Below are 26,322 nucleotides of genomic sequence, written 5' to 3' on the forward strand. Positions count from 1 at the left end.
TGTTTGGACTAGGCTCAATACTTGTTTGGAATATGTGGTTGGAAAGAACTAACAAAATCTTTTAAAAAATCTTCATCCTTTTCTAGTGTCATATTTTGCATTGAAAAGAACATTTACAAAATTGATTTAGTATATATTCAAGAACTAGGAAATTTTGAAAACCTTTTCTCATTGGGATAATTGGGTTTCAAATCGTTGGGAGGCACTAAAACTCCTTCTACTCCATAGATTTGTGGCAAAAAAAAACTTGCCAAAAAAAGATGAGGATAAATGGTTGCCTCCACCTAAAGCTTCATTTAAACATACGTAGGGAAAATTTGGCATTGGCATTATAATTTGTGATCATGAGAGAAACATTTTGAAAGTTGCTTGCAAATGTATTGATGATGGCACAAATAACAATGCAAAACTTAGAGCCTTATCACTTGGTCTTGACCTGACCATTTCCCTTAATATCAAAAGCCTAATAATATAATGGGATTTAATGGTTGCTTTCTATGTTGTTTTTAATGGAAAGTCTATTTCTTGAAAACTCCAATACTGGTTGGACATAAATTTTCTCTAGTTGCAATTTTTTTTTTAATTTTAGTCAATTTTACATTGTTACAAAGGAGTGAATCATACAGCTTTTTTTTTTTTTTTGGGCAAATATGAGCATCAGTGAGCAGTTTATAAAAAGGTATTAAGAAATGAATGAACTCCTCATGATTTCAAAATTTTAATTTTTTTTAATTTCTTTCTAGGCATGCTAATGTTTATTCCCCTATTGAATGGACCTATTAAATGAAAAAAAAAGGGTGTGGTGGCTTGTCTCTTAAGCTTTTGATATGTTCTTCATGTTCCTTTTCTTTTGATATGCTCATTCTCTAGGTAAATATTCATGTGGCCTTTTTGCATCCTGCTTAGTCTTTCACCGGTTCATCATATGTGTTTTGCTTGATTGGCTTTGTTGGGGTTCTTTTACACAAGATCTTGTCACAACTATTTTGTGGTATTATCTTATTATTCCTTGTTGCTACAGGGAAGTGAATTGTTGTTTAAGTTATTTCATTCTTGGGGTTCATGATTTCCTCATGTTTATGCCAGAATGGAATAGATACATGATATGAAATAATAAAAATGTGTGACATGCTTCTCTAAGGATTGATTGGTATATCGTTTATTTTCTGTTAGACATGCCTATTTTTTTGTGGGATGATCATCAGAACTGTTTTAATTTTGGTCTTATTTCCCTATTTGGAAATGTTTATAGACTCGTTGGTGCCATGGGATGACCTTTGCTAAATTTTCGATTGTGTTGAATCGATCTCAATGTTCCAATACATTTTATGTTTTTTATAATCTCATGGTAAAATTTTGCAACATTTTTTTGGGTTGAATGGTCCTTGGCATTTTCCTAATAACTTCTACAAGTTTTTTTCTGGTGTGACTCAAAAAAAATTTGTCATATACCTGATTCACACGATGTTTTGGTGATTGTCAATAATGACAGCTTCAGGCTCGATATGGGTATTGACAATGTTGTGAAGAAATAAATTGATTATGGTTCACAATCATGGTATTGTTAATCATTTTTGATTGATCATTGGATGCTTACATCGACACTTTATATTCAATCATTCACAGTCCATTTCCTTTGCTAAACACAACTATAGATCACTTTATTGAACTCTTTTCTTCTTAAAATCATTTCCTAATGATTTTGAGAATGACATATCTAGATAATTATTGCAAGCTGCCACAAAAAGGTTTACTGATAATTTAAATTCAGTTATCTTGAAACTCCTTTTTGACAAATGGATTGTCTCTCATTAAAGTTAGAGGATATGGATCTTTCTAAATCTAGTTCTAGGTGGTAAAGATCTTTGTCGTGCAGTGACATTTAAAGGTTATGTTATTGCAATTATTATAATTCCTTTGTCATATATTTTGGTTTTGTTTCCTGTAGATTCTATGATTTGATGTTTTTTGTTATGGTTGGCTCTTGTGAGGTGGTCTTATTGATTGTATCTTGATCTAATCTTTTTGGCTAATCACTATTTCCAAATGTGATTGTTGTGGCTATGTATGTTGTGTAGGTTGGTAGTCTTTTATTCTGCTAAATCTTCTTACTTTACTTTTTGTACTGTTAATAATCAGCAAATAGAAGAAAACCTCTTTACTTCAAACTAATATCTTGTAATCTTGTGTTAAAACCTTAGACTTTGGGTGGGATGTTATATTTGTATTTTGTTTGGAGTTAATTGGGTTTTTCAACAATCAATTCTTTTCTTCACCCAATTCTTTCTTTCAAATATGCCCCTTGAACTAGGTTCAATGCATACTCTATTTTTACACGTAATAAAATAAGTATAATTTTAATTTTTTATTTGTATCTTTCAATCCCATAGACCCTTGTTAGTCTCTTGTTGGACATTAATATCAGTATCTTATTTTATCTTATTTTATCTTATCTTATCTACTTATTAATTAATGACATATATAAAACCCCATACCCTAATATCATTATAGGTCTCTCTATTACTAATTTTAAACAAATGAAAAAGAAAATAACCTTGACACTAATCTACATATGACTAACAAATGTCTTTATTAATGAAAATCAAACACATAGTACAAAATATCTAATGAAAAATAAATCTTTGAATAATAATTTTTTATATAATAAATTTTAATTTTAAAAATAATTTATATATTAAAATATGAAAATATTACAATGAGTTTTCTAAAATAATATAAGATAAGATAAGATAAGATAAAATTATTAATGTCCACGAAAAACCAAAACGGTTTATGGGACTAAGCATACTAACAGAAGAGCCAACCAAGCAAAGGCACCAAACGGTGACTGAAAAGGAACAAAGCAATCAGAAGAAAGAAAGACAAGGCAAGGACTAAGGGTCCTTCATTGTCACAAAGAAATCTGTAATAAAGAGGTACATCCGTGGACAATCCATAGTCTTCGGATGCCGTGAAGAACCCCTATAGGACTGATGCTGCCTGTAAAGACTGGTACAATGTTTGATAGATCTGGAATGTGAAGTAGTGGAAGGCCTTTTCAAACCCCACGGAGGAGAAAGGGAGAGAAAAAGGTGGTAATGAGCTGATCAAAAGTCTATTTCTGATGAAAGGACTGCAGAGTAATATGTAATAGTTTTAATAACTACACTTTAAACTATACAATAAAATAAAGATTAATCTTATTAACAAAACTGAAAATTACAAAAAAAATATATATATATTTAAACTGTTATATACTATTTAAAATAAATTTAACATCAAAATATAACAAATGCCTCAAAGAACACTATTATTGTGTTTCAGTGTAATGTTATAAAGGCTTAGAATCTTTTTACTTTAGTGTTTTGGAGTGAACTTATGTTTTACAAATAAATTGAGCTTCACAATAAACATTTAATTGATCAGAATTAGGTTGTTATGACTTCATCAAAAGCAATATTTTTAATATAGAACATCATATTAATAAAAAATTAAAAAATTAATTAAACAAGTTTAACATCAAAACATAACAAATGCTTCAAGGTGCGTTACCATTGTGTTTCTATAGAAATATTATTAGAACATTTTTTAAAACACCCACTTCTAGGGTGAATTTTTTTTTAATTGATTAGGATTGACTAGATTTGACATCATCAAAGGTAAGGAATGTTTCATTCAAATCAGCTCGTTTGTACATTACAATTTGATGGCCTTATACTTGAATTAGGTCACACTAAAATTTAAAACAGATTGTTGAGTTTTTCTGCATGCACTAAGTCATTATATTTGCTGGATTCTCTGATTAAATTTGTTGGGGGCAATGATCCTGAATTCATTTCATGTGGGAACCTTGCACTTGATTTGATTCTTGGTAGACTCATTAAGAACCTCTTAATTTCACCGATAGACCAAGAACCAGTTACCTTAATATTTTAAACACTCTTTCAAATAGATAATCTTGACATATACAATTAACCATCAAATTTATTATTTCCTAATTTTATCCATCGTAAGGGAAAACCTATAGCATAATCTGTAATATTAAACTAGTTTATATTTCCTGGCTAAACTTCTCAAATATTACTAAAGAAATATGTCTCAGGGGCAAGTTAAAACTGTTGGAAGATATCCTAAAATCAGCAAGCTACGAATATGTTAGTAGATTCTTAAACAGCAATTAAAAGATTATGTAATAGATATCATAGTGTAGAAGGTGTTTCATCTATCTCCAACGTTAAGCGATGCCTTAAGCACAGTAAAATCGCATAAAGATCATATCTGATGCCAAAAATATCCAATAATATAGGAAAAAATAATTGAATATTAAATGAGGTGCAACATTTGGATATAAACTATTCAAACTGAAGGATACAAAGTTACATACCCATATCTCATTGCCAACAAATGGAAAAGCCAGGCAAAGCATAGATAGTTCTCACAACTTAAGACATTAACTACGAACAGATGAATGAATGGCTTAGCACTTCACATTAAGGTTTGCATGGAAAGCTAATATATTTCCAAATACAAGAAGATATTTTGTGGTGGTGCAAAAATTGATTCAAAATTTATGCACGAGAGAACTTATAACTGGATTTTTGCGCCACCATAAGTATCACCAATCCAAAAAAATATTATATGTAGAAAACCTTATTGGTAGGAGAAGAAAATAAAAGTAAACAGTGTTATCTTTTTAGCTGACAAACCAAATAGAGAAAGCAATTGTAGATACGGAACTGCATGCCCGTTGTATACTTCTAAGGAGGTAAACGGTAATAGGAACACAAGATCCTTCTATATCCATTATTCTTTCTGTCAACAGATGCATAAGGGATGAACAAATTTGTGATCTGTTACCGCCTCACTCAATCTCCCCCATATGTACGCAAGCATTAGAAAGGTTGATGTCCCTCAAGGCTCTCTACCATGTTGATAAAATTTTGAACAATTCTTTTCCCTTCAAAAGTGATAATACTTTCCGGATGGAACTGCACAGCCTGCAAAACAGCTTCATATAACTATCAATACCTGTGGAAATCCTGTAGAGTATTACATATATTATCTAGACAAACAGAAGAGTTTAAAAGATTAAACAATAAACAGTGAAAATTCCAATATTCAAAATACTAGGAGGGTTCGACAATGGAAACATTGATTATTACCCCAATTTTGGAATTTGAATGATAGCTACGGGCATTCTCCCTAGGAAATAGTGCGTGTAAAATCATAACTTTCTGGCACCAGAAAGCTACGAGACCTCCGTATAAACTTGGTTGTTACAAACCTAAACCCCATACATCATTAAAAAGAAAAGGAAGGAATAGTTCCTTCATATATTCCTTTAAGCTTTTGAAACGTTAAGGCAAGAAAATAAATTGTCTAAATACCCTTTTTGCATTACATAACTCTGAATTACTCAAATGGTTAAGAGTTATGTTTTCGTTAATTCCAATTTTAGTTACTAGTGTTTCAGAAGTCGTGGGAAGTTTGCTAGAAGGAAAGGTTTGGAATATATTAAAATTTCAAGGAGGCTTATCAAGGAAATTTCAAATTATATAATCAAATTTTTAAGGAGGTAAGCAAGATATAGAAAGACATAAAACAGCTTAATGGTAAGAATATTGTGATGAATCGTGTTGATGGTATAAACCTATAGAGCCTAGACCATAAGACCACATCTTTTAGAAGATATTAAGTTGTGCACAGGACTTTGCGCGTCATTCATTATAGGATTTAGGTTTATGGGACTTTATTTTACCCTTGGTAACCAACTTATTTAACTGAAAGTTGGGAAATGAGGAACAGAAACTAATTGAAGACCATATGTTCCTGAGAAGTATAGCAAGGTGGCAGCGAAGGAGAGAGCGACAGTGCTGTTTTATAGAGTTATTGTAGTCACTGCTGATGAGGCCAAGGCTGGAGATTCGCTGCAGCTACTTTTCACCATCTTCTTATCTCTCTAGTGTCCTCTTTCCTGGCTCTCAACTTGTCTTATTTTGCTTCCTGTTCTTTTCTTTTCTTTCCTTGCTCTTGCTACAGATGCACATGTCACTCTGCTTGTTTTGTCTTCAAGGAGGGGAACCTGTCAGGACCCCTTCTCCCACCAATCACACCATTGAAATACCTCCAAAGGAATAATTGTAGAATCTAGACCCTCTAAAACAACATAGATTGTGTTCAAAGATACTAAGGCCAACAGGTGCTTCCCAATTGTGGCAACTGGTTCTGAGTTCATTCCATAGTTACACCACTGCTGGGGACGGGGGACAGTGGAACAGGGGGACGGATTTCGAGGACATTAGGATAAAGGGCCTCAATTTTGAGCCGGGGGTGGGTGGGATGTTCTATATACTATACATACGGTACTTAAAATGCGAGTTATGAAAGATGTATAAGATTATCAAGAAGTAAAATAGCAGAACTGCAAATGCTAAATACTAAATAGTAAATACTTGAAAAATGAACATTGAAGTTTTAAATATCAAGATAATAAATACTTGAATATTGAACAATGAACGTTGAAGTTCTGAATATCAAGTTACTAAATACTTGAATATTGAACAATGAACATTGAAGCTTTGAATATCGAGTTACTATTTAGAAATTAGAATTCTCAATAAAAAATTAAATTGTCCAATCGGCAAATGGAAGAATTTATTATATCAAAAAATATTATAAAGATTACTATAATGAGTAGCATGATATCAAAACAAGTACAAAATGTTAAAATGTAGTGAAGGAAGGCCTATAATCATCCCTTGAAAGGTCGGGCCTCAACTGGCGACTGATCGCTGACTAGTGGAGCAACTGGGGACTTAAGAACAGTGTCCCCAAGTCCTAGGGGCATCCCTGTTCCAGCAACACTAGGGTATAGGATTTAGGGTTTAGGTTTAGGGCTCCCTAAAAGGGTGAATCCTGTTAATCCAAAACAACCTTAGGTCATCCAAGTGGTAGTCTTAGACACATTTTGAAAGAATTTTGAAAATTAAACTTTTGAGTATATTTTCCTAGATTTCTGTGGTCCTCTATAGCGGAACTGGGCTATGCAAAAACTTGGGCCCTGTCTACATTATGGTCATGTGGTTTAATTAGTTTGAAATATTATTTTTATGGTTGAAAAAGATCTGCTAGTACTCATGACTTGCATGTACTCAGGACTTGCATGTACTCATGTCCAATTGATATGTCTGTGTGATCCTCAGTCATGAGTGACCATGTTTTGCTGATATATTCTTGGGGGAGATTTTGATTTTATTATCAAAATCTCCAAAATGTCAAGTGCTGGTTTTAAAAAGTGACGAGAAGACTGGAAACACCAAAGAAAGTTTTCTTTGTACAAGAAGTTACATTATGTGTACTTGTGGAGCCATATCAAACACTTAACAAAGCACATTTTGCTCAAAATAGATTCCAAAAGAACTCAGAAAGAAAATCAACCATGATTGACTTGCTTCCGGTTCTTCACAATGTAACATTAATAGCCGTACGGCTTAAAGCTGCCCTACCACCCTAGTCCTCAAACCCACCATATTGAAGACATGATGGTTTTCAGATTTGAAAATAATGTGTAATTTCCCATTTTTGGAATATTATTTAACAGTAATAATTGATAAGAATAATATTATAATATTAAAAATTACTAATAATAATTACTAATACAATGATCAGTAATGAAAATAATAATACTAATTTCATAGTATATGAATATATCTCTATCTAGTTTAATACAAAATATAATTTATAAAATATAAAACATTAAATAAACGATTTAGTTTTTATCTATAAGTTAATAAATAAGGATTAGTGAAAATGCATTACCACAAAGACATGTGATGGTCTATGTATGGAGGCATACCAAGTATATTGAGAGGAAGACAATTCCCCCATATATAGGCCATAGGAGGGGGACTAAAGACATTCTGAACTCTTTTATCAATGACGAAGGAACAGCAGTATGAATCAGCAAAGATAAGTCAGCAAATACAACGACAGTTGTTAAAACAACTCAGAAATCCGAAGTGCCACATAAATAATCAAAACCAAAGGTGCACTTTATATTAAATTGATGCAAACATATATCATGGCAGTGATTAAAATAATGGGCAGCTATTGCAGTAAAAGGGCATGGATCAATCAAAGACGATCAAGGATTAAAGAAGCTTGTGTTTATTAAAATGGGGTATGTCTTTAAAATAAGGACATCACTCTTAAAGGGGATATTCCCCTTCATAAGGAACACAAAAGATTATAAACTTGTATAAGAAATATGTGGAGACGTGATTGGGAGGGTGGTCTATGGATTTGATATATATGACTTATAAAAGGCAGTGTCTTTATTACATATACCCAGCAGTTCAGGAATATTATAAAAACATTGAAATAGCACAGATCAGTAATAGATAAAAATAGTTAGCCAGGAATGAATACATCTTATTACATAAAAAATGAGCCATACAAATCACGGAGTCAGCTATCATCCAACCAGGAATCAGAATCAAATGGTCAACAATCAAGGGAGGATGTATATAAGAATGGAAGAAAATGAGATTCAGCGAATATATATTTAAGATAGCATGAGAAATTCAGTTAGAGGAAACATTCCACCATAAACATCAGACTGGACATCACCTTGATTGGTTTCCTTATATATGATGGCCCATGTAATACACATGTTAAAGCAACGATTTACATAATAAATGTGCAATGTTAAGAGGCAGGGATCACAGGTAAAGAGCAGCGCCTATATTTAAAGATCCATAAGGAGGTCATAAGTTCAAAGAGCAAGCCAGAGGATTAATTGGTTGTAGCTAAACAAAAAATATGTGCGGTGGTTAAAAGACAAGTTCAAGAGCAGAGTTTATGTATTGAAAATACAATTACTAATGTCCAACAAAAAGCATTAATAGTGCAGCAATTAAGGTAGTGATACTTGAGAACATATTTTCAATATACCAGCAGGTGCTAAGGAAGATATATGCAGATTTCTATTAAGGAGTTGTGAGGTGTCTTGTGGCAGACAAGAACATGACACATTCAGCTAGAATTAAATCATATATGTAGTGAATAAATATAGTAATCAATCTGCTCAATCGAATGAGTATAGAAAGAATAGGAAAGGAGGCATCATAAGGTAACTATAGTAAGTACTAAATTGAGATATAAGACAGATGTAATCTCCAGAAAGAAGCAACAGAAAATAAGACAGAGATGACAGAGCAAATAAGAGTTGAACATCATTAGCAATTACCATATAGGCATCAGCCGAAGATATCTCATAGCAGAAAAAGATCTGATTCATCAAGCATTTAAGGAGGTTAAGAAACATTTTCTATCTAAGTGGTCAAGAGAGATCATCAAATGAGACAATAAAAATCAATTGATTGGCAAGGAATAGACAACCATTAGATATCAATTCAAATCAGAGCATAGTTCGTGGAAAATAAGTAGAGTAATCTCAATGGACATTAATTGTTTACATTTTGCTAGAAATTAAGGACAAGATTGAAATATCCCGAACAGGATATTTGCTAATTTTTCCTTTCAACGGTACACTCAGAAATAAACTTGGTAGATAATTTCCAGCACATTCGAAAACAAAAGAAATGACACCTTTCCAGCCTCTTCTTGAATACAATAACAGACTCAAATATTAACAAATGTAATACAAGACATTCAATAAAACCAACAGTTCTCCACAAGATAACAATTCGTTATTTCCAAAATAACATTAAGATGTCGAACATATAACCATGAATTACAAACTGATGAGATGAAACCAGCAACTCTTGTAATTCTTTAAACAATGTTATTGCCTTATACAGCCGCAATATAACAACCAGTAACTAAATGTTATTGTATTATACAACAGCAATACAATAACCAATACACAGAAACCAATCCTAAATACAGATTCAACAGTCGGATTGGAACAATAGGATAAGAACCTGTAAGTGCGAATGAACACCCGAAGTGATGTTCCCTTGGACAATGGGTTTGCGTCCATTGTCTACTAGCACAAGGGGCTACGTCCTCCAACTAGCTGAAAGCTAAAGCTTTCTGAGACTCACAAAAGAGGAAATTGAACTGAATAATAAAATCAAGCATACTCAACAATGAGCCTCTTTCCCCTTTTTAATATGCAAACCAGGCTCTTCGGTTCCTCTCTGAATTTTGTCTTATTCCCTTGTGGCTCTTCAACTTCCCCAAGGCATTTCGTCTTGTTCCTCCTTGCCCCTTTGTCCTTTATATCAAATTAGATTGACCCTTTCAATATATTGAGCTTATGTCTCAGAGTCAATTTAATATTGCATAGAATAAGACTTCAATTTTTCTAATGTTCCAAATGGGAACATTACAAATCTCCCCTCCTTAAAATTGCTTGTCCTCAAGCAATTCATACCAGGATCCCATAGGAGTCTACAGGCAGCCCTATAATCCAAACTGAAAACAATTTCAGCCATACTGCGAAGCCAAATGTCTTTCTGCAAACTATCTCTCAACCGGATCCCCGGATCCCATATAAATCTATAGTTAATCCAATAGCCCAAACCAACAACGAACCCGACCAAACTGTGAAGCATGGTACCACTCTGCAAAACACCTATTAACCGAATTTTTGGATCCCATATTACTCTTCGAAGAAACGCCACAACTGTACACCGATCAACACTAATCATCACCATAATCAGCCTCAAACTAAATAGGACCACAATAAAATCCTCGTCCAACCATAGATACAATCTGCCAACACCTGGATCCCAAACTCTGTTATGCTACCTTACTGCTATGATGATATAGAAATATAACCAAGGTCCATGTATAATCCAATAGAATGTGAAGACCTGAATTAGATGGATGATGTAAGAAATGAGCTGCTCAAAAGCTGAAACCACCATCCCATAGACATCAGGATTCATATTGTCGGCATAACCTTAAGAATATAATCCTTGTCGGACAGCAGATATAAGTGATCTGATTTCATAGCCTCGAGGGCTGTTTTGACCTTCTGTAAATCAGTCGCGTGCCAGTCATCTTCCCCTTCCCTTGGGATCTTCCTGTAAATCTCCTCAACCAACTCGTGGGTACTGTCAAACTACACCAAGGATGCCACGACCATGTCTTTACTAACCTTCAACTGATTCTGTAAGGCATGAATTTCATTATCTCCCTACTGAAATTGTTCATTGTCTTGCAATGTCATCCTAGGTTGTTCCTCTAAATTCACGTTTTGAGTATTATGAATATATGGTTCATGATGCCAAGGTCCCAAATTGTTATTACCTTGTGCACAATCCACTTCATTATTTTGTTTGACAAAGTTCATCTCCAAGTCACCAACAAAGAAACCTATACCTCATGTAACATCTTCTATGTGATCGTGAGAAGGTTGCCGATCTCTGGTAGTTGTCTACTTTTCTATTTCAGGATCATTCGATTGATGGTTTTGGTCTATCGGGATTTCTTTGTACACCCCTAGTTGTTGTTTGTTTACAAAGAGATCCTGGACCAACTCTAGATACTTTCTTTTTGCCATATCAAATTTACTTTGCTGCTCTAGATAAAAATCCAAGTAGTCATTGAACAATAAGTCATTCTGAATTCGGATAGGAAATTCGTTATACTCTTCATAAATGTCGAGTATTTCTGCCCTTACATCGGCTTCAAAATCATGAGCTAACTGTGCTTGTGGCTTCATCATACCTTTCCAAAAATAAAAAAAATTCCCACCTGTGTCGAACACCTCTTTAGCTAGTAATGAAAACATGAATGCGGGAATTTATGACTTAACAATAATATCTACAAGCTCAGCTTCTACAAATTGCAGCTTTCAGAAACTAAGTGTCTCCTCGAGCAATAATCAGCTCTTCAACAGTTATCTAACTTTTTGTTGGTTTTCAAGTCTTTACCAATTTGCAATCAATAACTTTTGTGTATTCATTGATACTCAAATTTGACCTACATAAAGGTGTCCCCATAGAAGACTTAGCACCAGCTACTCTCAGGTTAGACTGTAGTCCTTCACTAGATTTTTAGGTGTTTGATCAATGTACTGTCACCATCTTCACTGATTCTTTTCTTCCCAGCAACTTGTTCTAGGCTAGTCAAGGATGAATTGGCCTCTCTAGCAACTTCACCTCCCACAGACTTGGGGCCCAACACCTCAACAACAACTTTAATGCAGTCAACAAGCTGAAAGCAAGGATCAGAGGATTGCAAGAGTTCGACAAGAGCATCCAATTTCCAAATATAAGGTGGACATATAGTAGCTATCCTAACATATACATTGCACATTGCTACCTTGAGCTCTTCGCTTGCTGTATTCAGAAGTGTTTGAGTAAACACTTCTAGTAGATCTTGTGCTGTACATTCTACAATATACTTGGGTCATATATCGTACAAAGAAATAAGGCAAGCACCCAATGCTGAATCATAAATTGCTGTCTTGTACATGTTAATTTTTTTTTAAAGTCTTCAAATCCCAATCTTATTCCGAATGCTCTCCAAACATTGATTATCGAATTTCCTCCTTCACATGTTATATGGAAAATACAAGCTTCTCTGCCAAATAGAATGATTCAAAATTCACTCACAATTTCGGTAAGTAGCACTCCCCGACACTTGTCACTTAATTCGAATTAGTAATCAAATCAGATGAGTAATGTCCTTGGCCAGGAACCACACGATTACCTTGGTGTCTACAATGAATAATTTGTTTATATTGCCAGGTGTAGAGGCCCACCTATGCCCATCAAGGAAAGCAACAACAAATAAAGATTCTACTTAACGTTTATAACTTGGTCCTGGTGGCCTTTCACACAACATCTACCCAGCGTTATCTACATTGGTCGTTATTCGGCATGTAATACACCTATCGCAAAACTCTACAAGTTATAAGACTCCTTCAATTGCTCTTGCTACCGACAATCGTTTTAATGATGGGCATTACCACACGGGTTGGTTATGATAGTCCCACCGTTTCAACTAAAGAATTAATCTTTGAGCACGTCACCTATATCTGTGTACAAGGTCTGACCGAAAGATGAATATGGTCGACACCTCTGTTGTTATCCAAAAATGTGACCCGTCCAATTATTGAAAACTATCGTAACTTGCTCAATCATGTCGTCTTGGCTTCCCACAATCTTTCATAGCTTGCAACTCCTATTCAAGGAAAAACTATGATTGCCAGAAATGTTAAACACCCGCCCAAACTAGCTCACGCAAAGAACATCTGTAGCGGCTCTTTCCTCATAAAAGATTGCATCCACAGCTATGCCCAACACGAATCTCTATCACCATCGTTATATACGGGAAAAACTGAAATCACTCTTTATGCCTGCTTCGTTAAGCCTGGGCAGAAATTCCCTCCTTACAAAAAGGATGTACCTTCTTAACATACACAAGGTCCACAACTCCTTCAAGTCATCATTTACAACAACTTTCTCCTTTTGTTCATGCATAGATAATATATGCAATGACACAGTTTTGTATAAGCTGGAACTCACTATTCAATGACTGCTTTAGTTCCTTAATCTTCTGTTGTGTCATCTCACCTCGAGAGAAGTCAAAAACTTCTTCACTAAGCAGCTTCAAAATAGCCATACAAATTTCACATATTGTTTCACTACTTTTTGCAGCAGAAACAAGATCACGTATAAATCTTGGCCATCTACCCGGTCATTCATGCTTCAACACCTGAACCAGTATAACATTAAGCTTGTTTACATAAAGCTTCTCTTGATGGAATGAGACTTCATCGCACGAAAGCTGAAAATAAGATCTGATATAAAGTTCTTTATTCCATCCCACTGTTCAACAGGCAATGCATTCTATCGATATGTGATAACTCCTTCAAGAACCTTAAACAAAGGTGACGTGCGAATTGATATTTAAACTAAAGGGCATACTTCTTAATATTCAACTCCCAACACAAAACATGCCATTAGACTCCATTGAAGTTATATATACGACACCCTGTATGAAATCTAAATGTGTAACTATCTTAAGGAAAGTATCTATTCCAGCACCCTCAATTTCACTTACTCTTTTAAAGTTCTGAGGGGAATATTTAGAGTACAAATCCTTAGGTAAAAACAATGTTGAAATCTTTAGTAATATTTTTGAATCAGACCAGCTCCTTACAAACTTATCTATTTGATGAAATTTTACTTAAACTCGAGGCCTCTATATTTATTTCTTGACCTCACAGGATGGCAGGTTCGGCTCTGATATCACTGAAATATCCCAAACAGGATATTTGCTAATTTTTCCTTTCAACAGTACACTCAGAAATAAACCTGATAGATAATTTCCAGCACATTCGAAAACAGAAGAAATGACACCTTTCTAGCGTCTTCTTGAATACAATAACAGACTCAAATATTAACAAATGTTTTACGAGACATTCAATAAAACCAACGGTTCTCCACAAGATAACAATTCATTATTTCCAAAATAACATTCACGATGTCGAACATATAACCATGAATTACAAACTGATGAGATGAAACCAGCAACTCTTGTAATTCCTTAAACAATGTTATTGCCTTATACAGCCGCAATATAACAACCAGTCACTAAATGTTATTGTATTATACAACAGCAATACAATAACCAATACACAGAAACCAATCCTAAATACAGATTCAACAGTTGGATTGGAACAATAGGATAAGAACCTGTAAGTGAGAATGAACACCCGAAGTGATGTTCCCCTGGACAATGGGTTTCCGTCCACTATCTACTAGCACGAGGGGCTACATCCTTCAACTAGCTGAAAGCTAAAGCTTTATGAGACTCTCACAAGAGAGGAAATTGAACTGAATAATAAAATCAAGCATACCCAAAAATGAGCCTCTTTCCCCTTTTTAATATGCAAACCAGGCTCTTCGGTTCCTCTCTGAATTTTGTCTTATTCCCTTGTGGCTCTTCAACTTCCCCAAGGCATTTCGTCCTATTGCTCATTGCCCTTTTGTCCTTTATATCACATTAAATTGACCCTTTTAATATATTGAGCCTATGTCTCAGAGTCAATTTAATATTGCATAGAATAAGACTTCAATTTTTCTAATGTTCCGGAAGAGAACATTACAAAGATCAAGGACATTCTTAGTGAATGTTGAAATTCCAAGAAAGGAATTAAGGTAGAGATGGTGTATCTCTGAAGGGCAATATATACTGTTAGAGTAAATGGCATGTGCATTTGTGAGGATGGATACTGCTAGTATGGGTATCCATAAGGCTTTGGAAGAGATGAAGTCTCTCCAACGAAATATGAGAATGGATACACCAAAATATAGGATATCCAAAAGGCCTAGGAAGAGAAAGTATCTCCCAAGGATTATGAGGATCAATACACCAAAATATAGGGTATCCACAAGGCCTAGGAAGAGTTAAAATCTCTCTCATGGATTATAAGGATGGATATACCAAGCAATGGATATTCATGAGGCCTTGGGAGGAGAAGGTCATAAATGAGATGGTGACATGGCTTGAGGGCCATTATAGAATGGCCATAAGGCAACTAGAGCCTCAAGAGGTACTCCCTGGAGAGTCTGGAACCTGATTACAACTCTCCCAAAGGGTTAAGCTTATTCATCAAAGCTCATCATGGAATGAGGCAATCCTTTACACAGAATAAGGGCAATCCTGCAATAAATCAAGATAAGTTCTATCTTTTTTCTCATTAAGATTTTAAATTGAATATTATAATGAAATATATTCACATTTGATAAGTTTATATTTATAAATATATTAAAGTCTCACTTCAAGTTGAAATTATTGTTTTAGGACTAAATAAAGGTAACCCCAAATGGGGACATTACAATAGTTTCAAAGCATAATCGTACCATCCTATGGAAGATAGTACATATAAACATCCCACCAAAGGACTGTGATAAGGCAAGATGATACCAAAGTTGTGCAGCCGAAGTCACTCACATTGAATTGGCATTTCTTTAGGGCAAGCAACTTTGGGGAAGGGCGGATTGTAATGTCCCCTTTCTAGAATAAGATTTAACAGTAACAACTAATAATTATATTATTAAACTATTAAAAAATAATAATAATAAGTAATAATACATTAATAAACAATAAAAATAATAATTAATAAATATTAAATATAGTGTATGAATATAACTCTAACTAGTTTAATATGAAATATATAATTTATAAAATAAATATAAAACATACAATTTAGTGTATATGTATAGCTTAATATATATACACAATATAACAGAGACTTATATGAATAGATTAGTGTGAAGGCATTACCACGAAGAGATGTGATGATCTATGTGTGGAGGCCTAACAAGTATATTGAGGAGAAGACAATTACCCATTTATAGGACCATCAAAGGGGATCAAAGACATGCTAAATTCTTTTATCAGTGACGAAGGAACAGCTGTATGAGTCAGAAAATACAAAGACGGAGTTGTGAAGACAAATCAGAAATACAAAATGCCACGTAACTAATGAAAAATCAAAGGTGCAATTTATATTGAAGTGATGCAAAACTTACATCATGGAAGTGATTATATATTGGGCAACTACTGTAGTAAAAGGGTATGGATCAATCACAGACAAAAAAAGATAAAAGAAGCTCATGTTTATTAAAATGTGGTATGTCCTTTAAATAAGGACATCACTCTTAAAGGCGATGTTCCCCTTCACAAGGAACACAAAAGTTTAAAATTTGTATAAGAAATATGTGGAGACATGATTAGGCAGAAGGTCTATGGATTTGATATATATTCATAAAAGGAAGTGTATTTATTACATATACCCAGCAGTTTGGGAATATAACTAGCGTGTGCACCAAATGAGGTGCAATAAATTAGCCGATAGTATCATTTACCAAGTGTTTGATTGTTTAAAAACTTGAACTCGAATTTGATGCAGTTCATTCACATCAGTTTTGTGGGGTTACTTTGCTTACATGGAAATAAAGACATTTAGCTAGTAGTTTTGGGAGACGTCCCTTATATTTCTCACTGCGGCATCATAAAGTATTGAGAATGTGCATGCATGATTTCTAAAATAGTATCTTTCAAGAGATGTTATATTTACATTTTTGCAGTTTACTTACTCTTACATCTTCCCATTTCTATTTAAGCTTCAGTAACGCTTGCCAATAAAACAGTTGCGTTACCAAGTACATACACAATTTCTACTTGATGGAAACTAAAACTATGCAAATCACATTATGTGAGGCAATGGGCACAACTAAATCTTGTATTTAATAGAAGTTGAGCTAATAGGTGTTGACCTGGACTGAAATGCTGTTCACAAGATTGTGGCAAATGAAAATCTAGAGTTTTACTGAAGAATATGCAGCATCCACTTTTAATAAACCCAAAAAAAAAGTTATGTTGCCAACTCTGCAAATGGTACATGAGATTTGTAATAGCCCATGCCATAGTGATTGGTATTTGCCTCCAATTGCCTAGTGTTATCAGTGTTATTGGTATAGACTTTTAGGTTTTCTAGATTCCAAGGTGGGCCATTATAGTTGTCAACTCTTGTTCTACCGTACATGGGAACATCTGAGGGCTTCAACCCATGTTTGCATACAATATTAACAAATTTGCCAAGTGCTCCATTGACGAGGCCTATTTGTGTCCATATGTTGGCAGTCAGCATAATTGTTGGCCTTGGCACACTAGCATGTGTTTTTCAAGTTTTTCTTCATCAGCTTCAATATTTTGATTACTTTGGGTATTTATTGTAGTACTTATGGCAATTGGACAATTCAGTTGTTTCAACATTCTTGTATTAATAATTATGCATACTTACCAAATCGTTTGTCGCAAATAGGTGTATTGAGTTCATAAATTGTTCATTTCCATCAAGTACAATTTGTCGTCTTGTCCACATCATTAGTAATTCCCAATCCTCTTATTTTGGTTCTACATTTCATATATTTGTCAGTGCCTTATCGATATCGGAGTTGTATTGGAGATTCACCCTATTGGTGAAATATAGTTTGGAAGGTCACAATTGTTGTGAATTGGTTCCATAGTGCTAGAGCATTCTAGTATGCAGTGTATAGAGTTTTGTCCATTACAGCCAGTAATTGTGCAAGGTCATCAATAAGAATTATGGATATTTCTCCAAAGTTTACAGTCTGTCAGTTGGGAAAAGCCTCATGCAACTTAAATTCTATCTTTAGGAGCAATTTTGATCAATGAAACTCATCTTATCAATGAGAATGTACAAGGATGCCACAATTTCATCAAGAAAATCCCCAATGACTTGAAAGTTTCCTCCCTAAAATGTTTCAAATTTTGGAGATAAATTTGATTCCAAACTAAGCAATAAGATACACTTTGTAGTGGGTTAAGGTCTGGCTGATAGCACATATGGAGACCAACACAGTGTAAAAGTAATTATGGACCACTTTGGAAAATGCACCATCTCTATGGCACTTGAAATTATTATGGCAGATAAAGCTACCACAAGGCCCTTACATCCAACAAGAAGGTATAGCTTGTGCCTTCCAGTTTTAGTGAATCACCTCAAGGTTCAGACTGGTAAAAATCATCTCATAAATCTACATATCGAAGCACGTGATTCCCTTTATAATAACACCATTGAGAAATTTTTCCACAACTTGAATATTTAGTGCTAGGTTAATGGTTGTTGTGGACAGAGATCCAGTATGCTTCACCAACAAATATCTTATGAATCTATTAAAAAAATTACATCACCAACCTCAAGGACATGGGGTAAATAGGGGATCGTACCTCTAGCTTGAAATTGCCATTGCCACTTTTCTAGTTAGATCAATTGTCCAAGCTTGTGTACTTTTGCATCTTCATCTTTCATTTTCGTGTTACCACGTACTACCTACAAATGTTCTTCCATCTAAAATGACAACTGTAACTATATCCATGATTACTCACCACAACCTGAAATATTTACTCTTAGTCCCCTGTCCTTCATAATTGTTGAATTCACTATGCATACTTCCAATTTTCCTTTACATAATTCATTGTCTTTCGAACAGTATTCCACTGAATTGTAATGATCCCATCTTTTGGCCTTCACGTTCTTTTAGTAGTTGACCAAGTGTGTGTGCGTTAGCCTTATTCTACATGGTCCCGAGGGCTAACGAAGGGTTTAATGGGATCCTGGAGTGTTTTGGCCTAGTCCTTTCCAGTTTGGGCCAAAACGAAGTTGATTTACTCAGTTTCAGGCATGCTTACTATTTTAGTAAGTCGGCAGGACACAGTGCAGGTCAATTTTGGTGATTGGATTCGATACTCCTCGGTGAGAGCTTTCCGATGAGCTATCATTCGCATTATTCGGAGTCCGATTGCTAATACATTTTAATGCCTGAAGTTTTATTAAAGTAACGTCTAATTTAATTGTAAAATATTAAAGTGTTACTTTAATATTTATTTTATGGTGATGTGTACCCAAGGGAGACATAAGGGGTATTTTAATATATGTTTTATATATTACACATCTTTTATCCCACATTGCCCATATGAGTTGAGTGGACCCTTGGAAATAGAATAAAAGGAAGCATTTGTGGCTTCATTAGACAGGTTGAATATGAGAAGAAATTGGTGTGTGAGTTGCAGCTTTGTTCTTGGCATTTGAGGACGTCTATCCTCTCTTGTAACATTCTAGACGTCATTCCCTTGGGGTTTGGCCTTTGGCATTCTTTCTTATTGGCTTCATTATCAGGCAGTTTAGTTGCATTTCCGGCTATAGGCAGATTTGATATTTTGCTCATATCTTCTTCACTACTTGTCCGACGCTTATGCCGCTTGGAGGGAATGGTATTATGAAGGTAGTGGACTGATTGGAGGACAAAATATTGTAGTAGCAAGTTCGTAAGCATGGGCTGGAGTATTATGACAATATTGCTGAAGTAATTAGTGAGTTGATAAATCTGCCATGTATTTGATTTTATGAATTCTGAAAATAACATTTTATTAGCAGCAGTTCATTTCCGCTTTGCATATTATTGTAGTTTCTTTCTTGTTTATGTTGTATGATACCAATTCCATGCACGAAACACAACAAACAAATAAACGTTTGATTTCCGAAATTATAAGGGGTTCTAAGAAGTTGAATGCAAACTGTTTGACATAATTCCTTTCTGTAATGGGCACCCCTGGATGTCCCAAAAAAACTAAACCAAATTGCTGAAAGGAATTATGTCAAACAATTTGCATTCAACTTCTTAAAACCCCTTATAACTCCGGAAATCAAACGTTTATTTGTTTATTGTGTTTCGTGCATGGAATTGCATCATACAACATAAACAAGAAAGAAACTACAATAATATGCAAAGTGGAAATGAACTGCTGCTAATAAAATGTTATTTTCAGAATTCATAAAACCAAATACATGGCAGATTTATCAACTCACTAATTACTTCAGCAATATTGTCATAATACTCCAGCCCATGCTTACGAACTTGCTGCTACAATACTTTGTCCTCCAATCAGTCCACTACCTTCATAATACCATTCCCTCCAAGCGGCATAAGCGTCGGACAAGTAGTGAAGAAGATATGAGCAAAATATCAAATCTGCCTGTAGCCGGAAATGCAACTAAACTGCCTGATAATGAAGCCAATAAGAAAGAATTCCAAAGGCCAAACCCCAAGGGAATGCCGTCTAAAATGTTACAAGAGAGGATAGACGTCCTCAAATGCCAAGAACAAAGCTGCAACTCACACACCAATTTCTTCTCATATTCAACCTGTCTAATGAAGCCACAAATGCTTCCTTTTATTCTATTTCCAAGGGTCCGCTCAACTCAGATGGGCAATGTGGGATAAAAGATGTGTAATATATAAAACATATATTAAAATACCCCTTATGTCTCCCTTGGGTACCCATCACCATAAAATAAATATTAAAGTAACACTTTAATATTTTACAATTAAATTAGACGTTACTTTAATAAAACTTCAGGCATTAAAATGTATTAGCAATCGGACTCCGAATAATGCGAGTGATAGCTCATCGGAAAGCTCTCACCGAGGAGTATCGAATCCAATCACCAAAATTGACCTGCACTGTGTCCTGCCGACTTACTAAAAATAGTAAGCATGCCTGAAACTGAGTAAATCAACTTCGTTTTGGCCCAAACTGGAAAGGACTAGGCCAAAACACTCCAGGATCCCATTAAACCCTTCATTAGCCCTCGGGACCATGTAGAACAAGGCTAATGCACACACACTTGGTCAACTACTAAAAGAACGTGAAGGCCAAAAGATGGGATCATTACAAATCCGCCCTCCTTGAAATTGCTTGTCCTCAAGCAATTAAGTAACATAATGGACTCCAACCTCCACCTGGATCCCAATATGTGATATCCATATGGAAGTTAAACCAACTGCAAACCCGCATCATCAGGACCAACCCCTGTAGCCTAGCATTCAAAACTTGTGCTGATGAAGTCAGAATGTCACCATAAGGCAACTCCATAGAAGATCTATGAAATGTCTTCTTCCCTTTATCCATCCACATAATATATATTGGACTGGAATGCATATTATCACCATCATGCATTGAAAAAGATGTAGTTGTAGGTGAACCATATGTACTCATGCTAACTATATCAACAATAGGTGTTGCCGCATCGAAATATATGGACATAGGAACAACATTAACTGCTGCAACAGAAAACTGAACTGAATTTGTAGTTGATGAAAACTCATAATCATTAACATGTGTGGCTTTATTAGAAAATACATCAACCACTGCATTTATACCATTAAACTCCTCATTGGATGCTTCAACTAACATAGAAGTGGCTGCTGATATGATAGTCTCCTCGCATTCTCCTAATTCCACTATTGCTATGTCATCATCCCCTGACAAGGCTTCATATGTGGTCTCCTGACTTCGCACGCATGTCTCTACTGACTCTGCCGAAATGCCCACATCACCAACATCATAGCTGGCTGGCTCTATACGTGTCTCGATCCCACCTGAGAAATCGACTACCTTATGCTCTGGAGCAACATACAAATCATCAATGTTGATGCCCATCTGTCTAGCCATAAGCTGCAACATCATATCCATTTGCCTATTCTGCTCCTGTTGCATATGTTGCCCCTTCTCTAATGTACCCAATAACTGTCTGAACATCACATCTTGATCTGGACTAATATACATCTTTATCTAGCTATCAATATGATCTCCACAGGATGGCAGGACTTATAGCTCTGATACCACTGTAATGGGCACCCCTGGATGTCCCAAAAAAACTAAACCAAATTGCTGAAAGGAATTATGTCAAACAGTTTGCATTCAACTTCTTAAAACCCCTTATAACTCCGGAAATCAAACGTTTATTTGTTTGTTGTGTTTCGTGCATGGAATTGGCATCATACAACATAAACAAGAAAGAAACTACAATAATATGCAAAGCGGAAATGAACTACTGCTAATAAAATGTTATTTTCAGAATTCATAAAACCATATACATGGCAGATTTATCAACTCACTAATTACTTCAGCAATATTGTCATAATACTCCAGCCCATGCTTATGAACTTGCTGCTACAATACTTTGTCCTCCAATCAGTCCACTATATCCATGATTACTCACCACAGCCTGAACTATTTACTCTTAGTCCCCTGTCCTTCATAATTGTTAAATTCACTGTGCATACTTCCAATTTTCCTTTACATAATTCATTGTCTTTCGAACAGTATTCCACTGAATGTTGTATTGATGTCTCACAGTGCTCCCTCCAAGATGCCAATCTGAATGATCTATGGCCAATCCAATAGCAAAGAAAGGATCCAGTTATGGGATAAGTTTCAATTTAATTGCCTGTTTAGGAGTACTGGCTACAAGGTAAGTAGCTTCCATTATAGGGTTTCAAGATTTAATTAATATGTTAACAAAATAAGTGAAGATATAGCGAATAAGGAAGAAGAATCTAAATGTATCTATTTTATTTACCATCGAATTTCAAAGACCTAAAAATGATGAGGAAATTGAAAAAAAAAAAAAAAAAAAGATCACTGCGTTTTGTTTCCATTTAGAATAGATGCTTTCATCTACAAAATTATTACCACACATTTTATTTACTAGTAATCAATATGTCAAATTAGACTGCATTAGATTTCAATTATTTTTGAGTAAGAGATAAAATTCTCTTTTAGGTGTTTTTAAGTAAATTTATCTTTTACATATTTTTAACAAGTGTCTTTCCAATTGTAAATGTCTTAAATGATTGTTTTTGTCTACAAATACAAGAAACATCTCTTGATTGTAAATCTCTTAAATGATTTTGTAATGAACCATTTTTGGAACATTAGAATTCATAACCTTACTGGTTCCCTTTTATTTCCCTTTATATTTCTCTTTCTTATCATATATCACTCCATATTATATTCCTCTATGTATATAGTTTTCATTTCTAAGAGTCACGTCATTTTATATTATTAATTATATTATATTAATAATAATAATATATTGTAACATTAATTATTATTAATGTATTAGTAATTAATATAATTATTATTAATAATAATTATATTGTAACATATATCATTTTATTAATATATCAACTATATAAATTATATTATTATATTATAATATTTTATATTAATAGTGTTTCTATATTAAATCATATTTTAATCATTATAATATAATTATTTATTATATTAGATTATTATTTAATTAATTTCATAATTTCATATTGCTACTATAATGCAAAGATATTATTATATAATATTACATATAAAATATTATTACTTTAATATTTTTATTAATATCACTTTATGTATAATACTTATTTATTATTTAATTTATATATTAGAGTGGGGACATCAAATTTTTGTTATGTAAATAAAAGAATTATCTCACACCCTTATTTCTTGACATGTATGCAAAAAAGTGGAAACTTATACAAGGCACGTATAGTGTTTGCATGTATGGACTTCTTAATTTATTAATAATTTTTGAACTTCTTTAATACTAGTATCTTATCTATCCGAGTACAATGCTTCTAGGAGAAAATGATGCTGGATTCTTCTAATAAAATCTAGCTTTATATATTCCAGCCACACTTGCATCTGTTTGAAAGTTCCTTTTCATCAAACCCCTTATCTGCAAATCTAGCGATCATTGCAGTTCCTTGCGCCTACCAATCACAATTATTTTTGGGGAAGTTTCTAGAGCCCATCAAAACAAAATCCACGTTGTGTGTATCCTGCAATATATGCAGTCAATAGGTTGCTTTTTTTTTTGTTTTAGCCAGAGTGAGTAATATGAGAATTGTGGAATAATTTTGGGTTCTGTTCTGAGCATAAATTTATGTAATTTCATATAAATTACATCTTCATAGTTTGCATACATTCTGAGGGTTGGGTTTGCAATTTCCACATCTGGAAGTTTTGTTGGACATGAAAATGGAGCATAGGTATCCTGCACATGTCAAGCAATCTCTGACGGTTCCCTTGATATGTTTATTTTGGTCACTGAATTAGAGGCAACCAGAGCTCCAATAATGAACGTGTCCCATGCTGCTGAACATTTTAGTAGTTAGGTCAAAATCAAGTAAAAATAATAAGCTTTTTACACTATTCATTTTTACATGGATACTCTGGTCACCACCCACCCAATTACTATCAATACAAGTCTCCAGCAATCATTGACTATTGTCTATGCAGAACCCAAAATATTTCATGAAGAAATTTTAAAAATGCAGCTTCTTGTCACAATGCTATTTAAAAGAAAAAAATTGCAAGGGTTTATTTTACAGCATATGTTTTGCATTCTGCAGCCAAGGATTGCCAGTGTAAACAGACCTTAATTCACAGCTCACATTGTCTACGTTCTAAATTGAATATGACTGAAATCAGAGGCAATTGGTTAAGCCAACATAAATTTACCTAGAAGGCCGCATAAAATGAGGAAGAATTTACCAGCAACTCGATAAAATGCACTACACAATTTCATGGTGCGAGAGTGATCTCAGTGGGAAACTTACCCGTGAGACAAATTGGCTGGAGACAGCCTTTCCAGTAACTAATCAGAAAAACCTCTTTACAGCCTTTCCAATAATTGATTGACAAAAATCTTTTTACTGGTAGGGTGAGACACTTCTGGTGGGCAGTGCCCAGAATGCATAAGCCTATCAGCTAATTAAAACATTGAAAAAGCACAGATCAGTAATACATAAAATAATTAGCCAGGAATGAAGAGATCTTATTTCATAAAATACGGGCCATACAAATCACTGAGCCAGCTATCATCCAATCAACAATCCGAACAATAGGTCAGCAGTCAAGGGAGGATATGTGTAGGAATGGAAGAAAGTGAGGTTCAGTGAATACATATTTAAGACGGTGTGAGGAATTCAGTTGGAGGAAACATTCCACCGTAGACATTGTACTGGGCATCATCTTGATGAATTTCCTTATATATGCTGGCCCATGTAATACAAATGTATAGTAACAAAGGGACGAATCCCCCACTTTATGCCCCATGTCCCAGAGACTTCAACGCACCGGGGACTTAGGGATTTCGTCCCCCATGTACAGTTCTGCAGATTCTGAGATATAAATCAGACTTCAAGATCAGAACTTAGTTGGACTTAGAATGAACCTTGATTCAAATTCTATGTTCAGATATATATGGGCAGATATAGATGACAACTACAGATCCAAATTGTAATCACAAACTTGAATGATATAAACTTCTTCTAGGAACCCGTGGGAATATGACTGCTTGGAGATCAGACTATATGTTTTCTATGTGTCTCCAAACTGCAATCATAACCTGCCTATATATCCTCTTTAGAGGGTATGTCCCTTAAGGGACATAACCCTTGACATATAACAAGTAATTAAATATCCCTAAGTCGGCGACCATAAGACAATTGTTAGTTAGATCTAACTAAAGTTAGTTAAGGACAAACTAAAACCAATTACTTCGAGATCGCTGGCACCTATAGAGCATGTATAAATAATTACAAATGCCATTCATTGAGTTTATATAGGGAGAAGAGTCAAGTACGATCTACACCATTAGACCTGAGGATTATCAAGGTTAAATTCTTAACACTCCCTCTTAACCTGATAATCCTACAAAGAGATATCATATCTGGCAACATCATTACAGATGTTAAGCAAGAATTAATACTCTATATCTGTCTATCTCTTCTTAGTATGTAGTATCATAGAACACATGATACAAAATCATATTACTAAGCCTGTGATATGACAAATCACTGCTACTAATGATAAGACACATGTTGTGACTCATAGAAACTGGTATTTCTAAATCACAACTAGATCCTGAATTTAAGATCTACCAAAATACAGGATAAACCCGAA

At 34.4% G+C, this 26,322-nt stretch overlaps 1 protein-coding gene across 1 annotated transcript in view; it reads right to left on the reverse strand.

The window, feature by feature from the left end:
* Positions 1–4,316: 4,316 nt before the first annotated feature.
* The window catches only part of LOC149568148 (anthranilate synthase beta subunit 2, chloroplastic-like), a 144,811-nt gene continuing 122,805 nt past the window's right edge, over positions 4,317–26,322 (reverse strand). The window contains exon 8 of the mRNA XM_089821144.1: positions 4,317–4,997. Coding sequence (XP_089677270.1) covers positions 4,893–4,997 — 105 coding nt within the window. The 3' untranslated portion in view covers positions 4,317–4,892. The remainder of the gene's footprint in view (positions 4,998–26,322) is intronic.

The sequence above is a fragment of the Cupressus sempervirens genome, chromosome 3 (assembly GCF_028749045.1).
Source record: "Cupressus sempervirens isolate cs-2001-9-10 chromosome 3, ASM2874904v1, whole genome shotgun sequence".
NCBI lineage: Eukaryota > Viridiplantae > Streptophyta > Pinopsida > Cupressales > Cupressaceae > Cupressus > Cupressus sempervirens.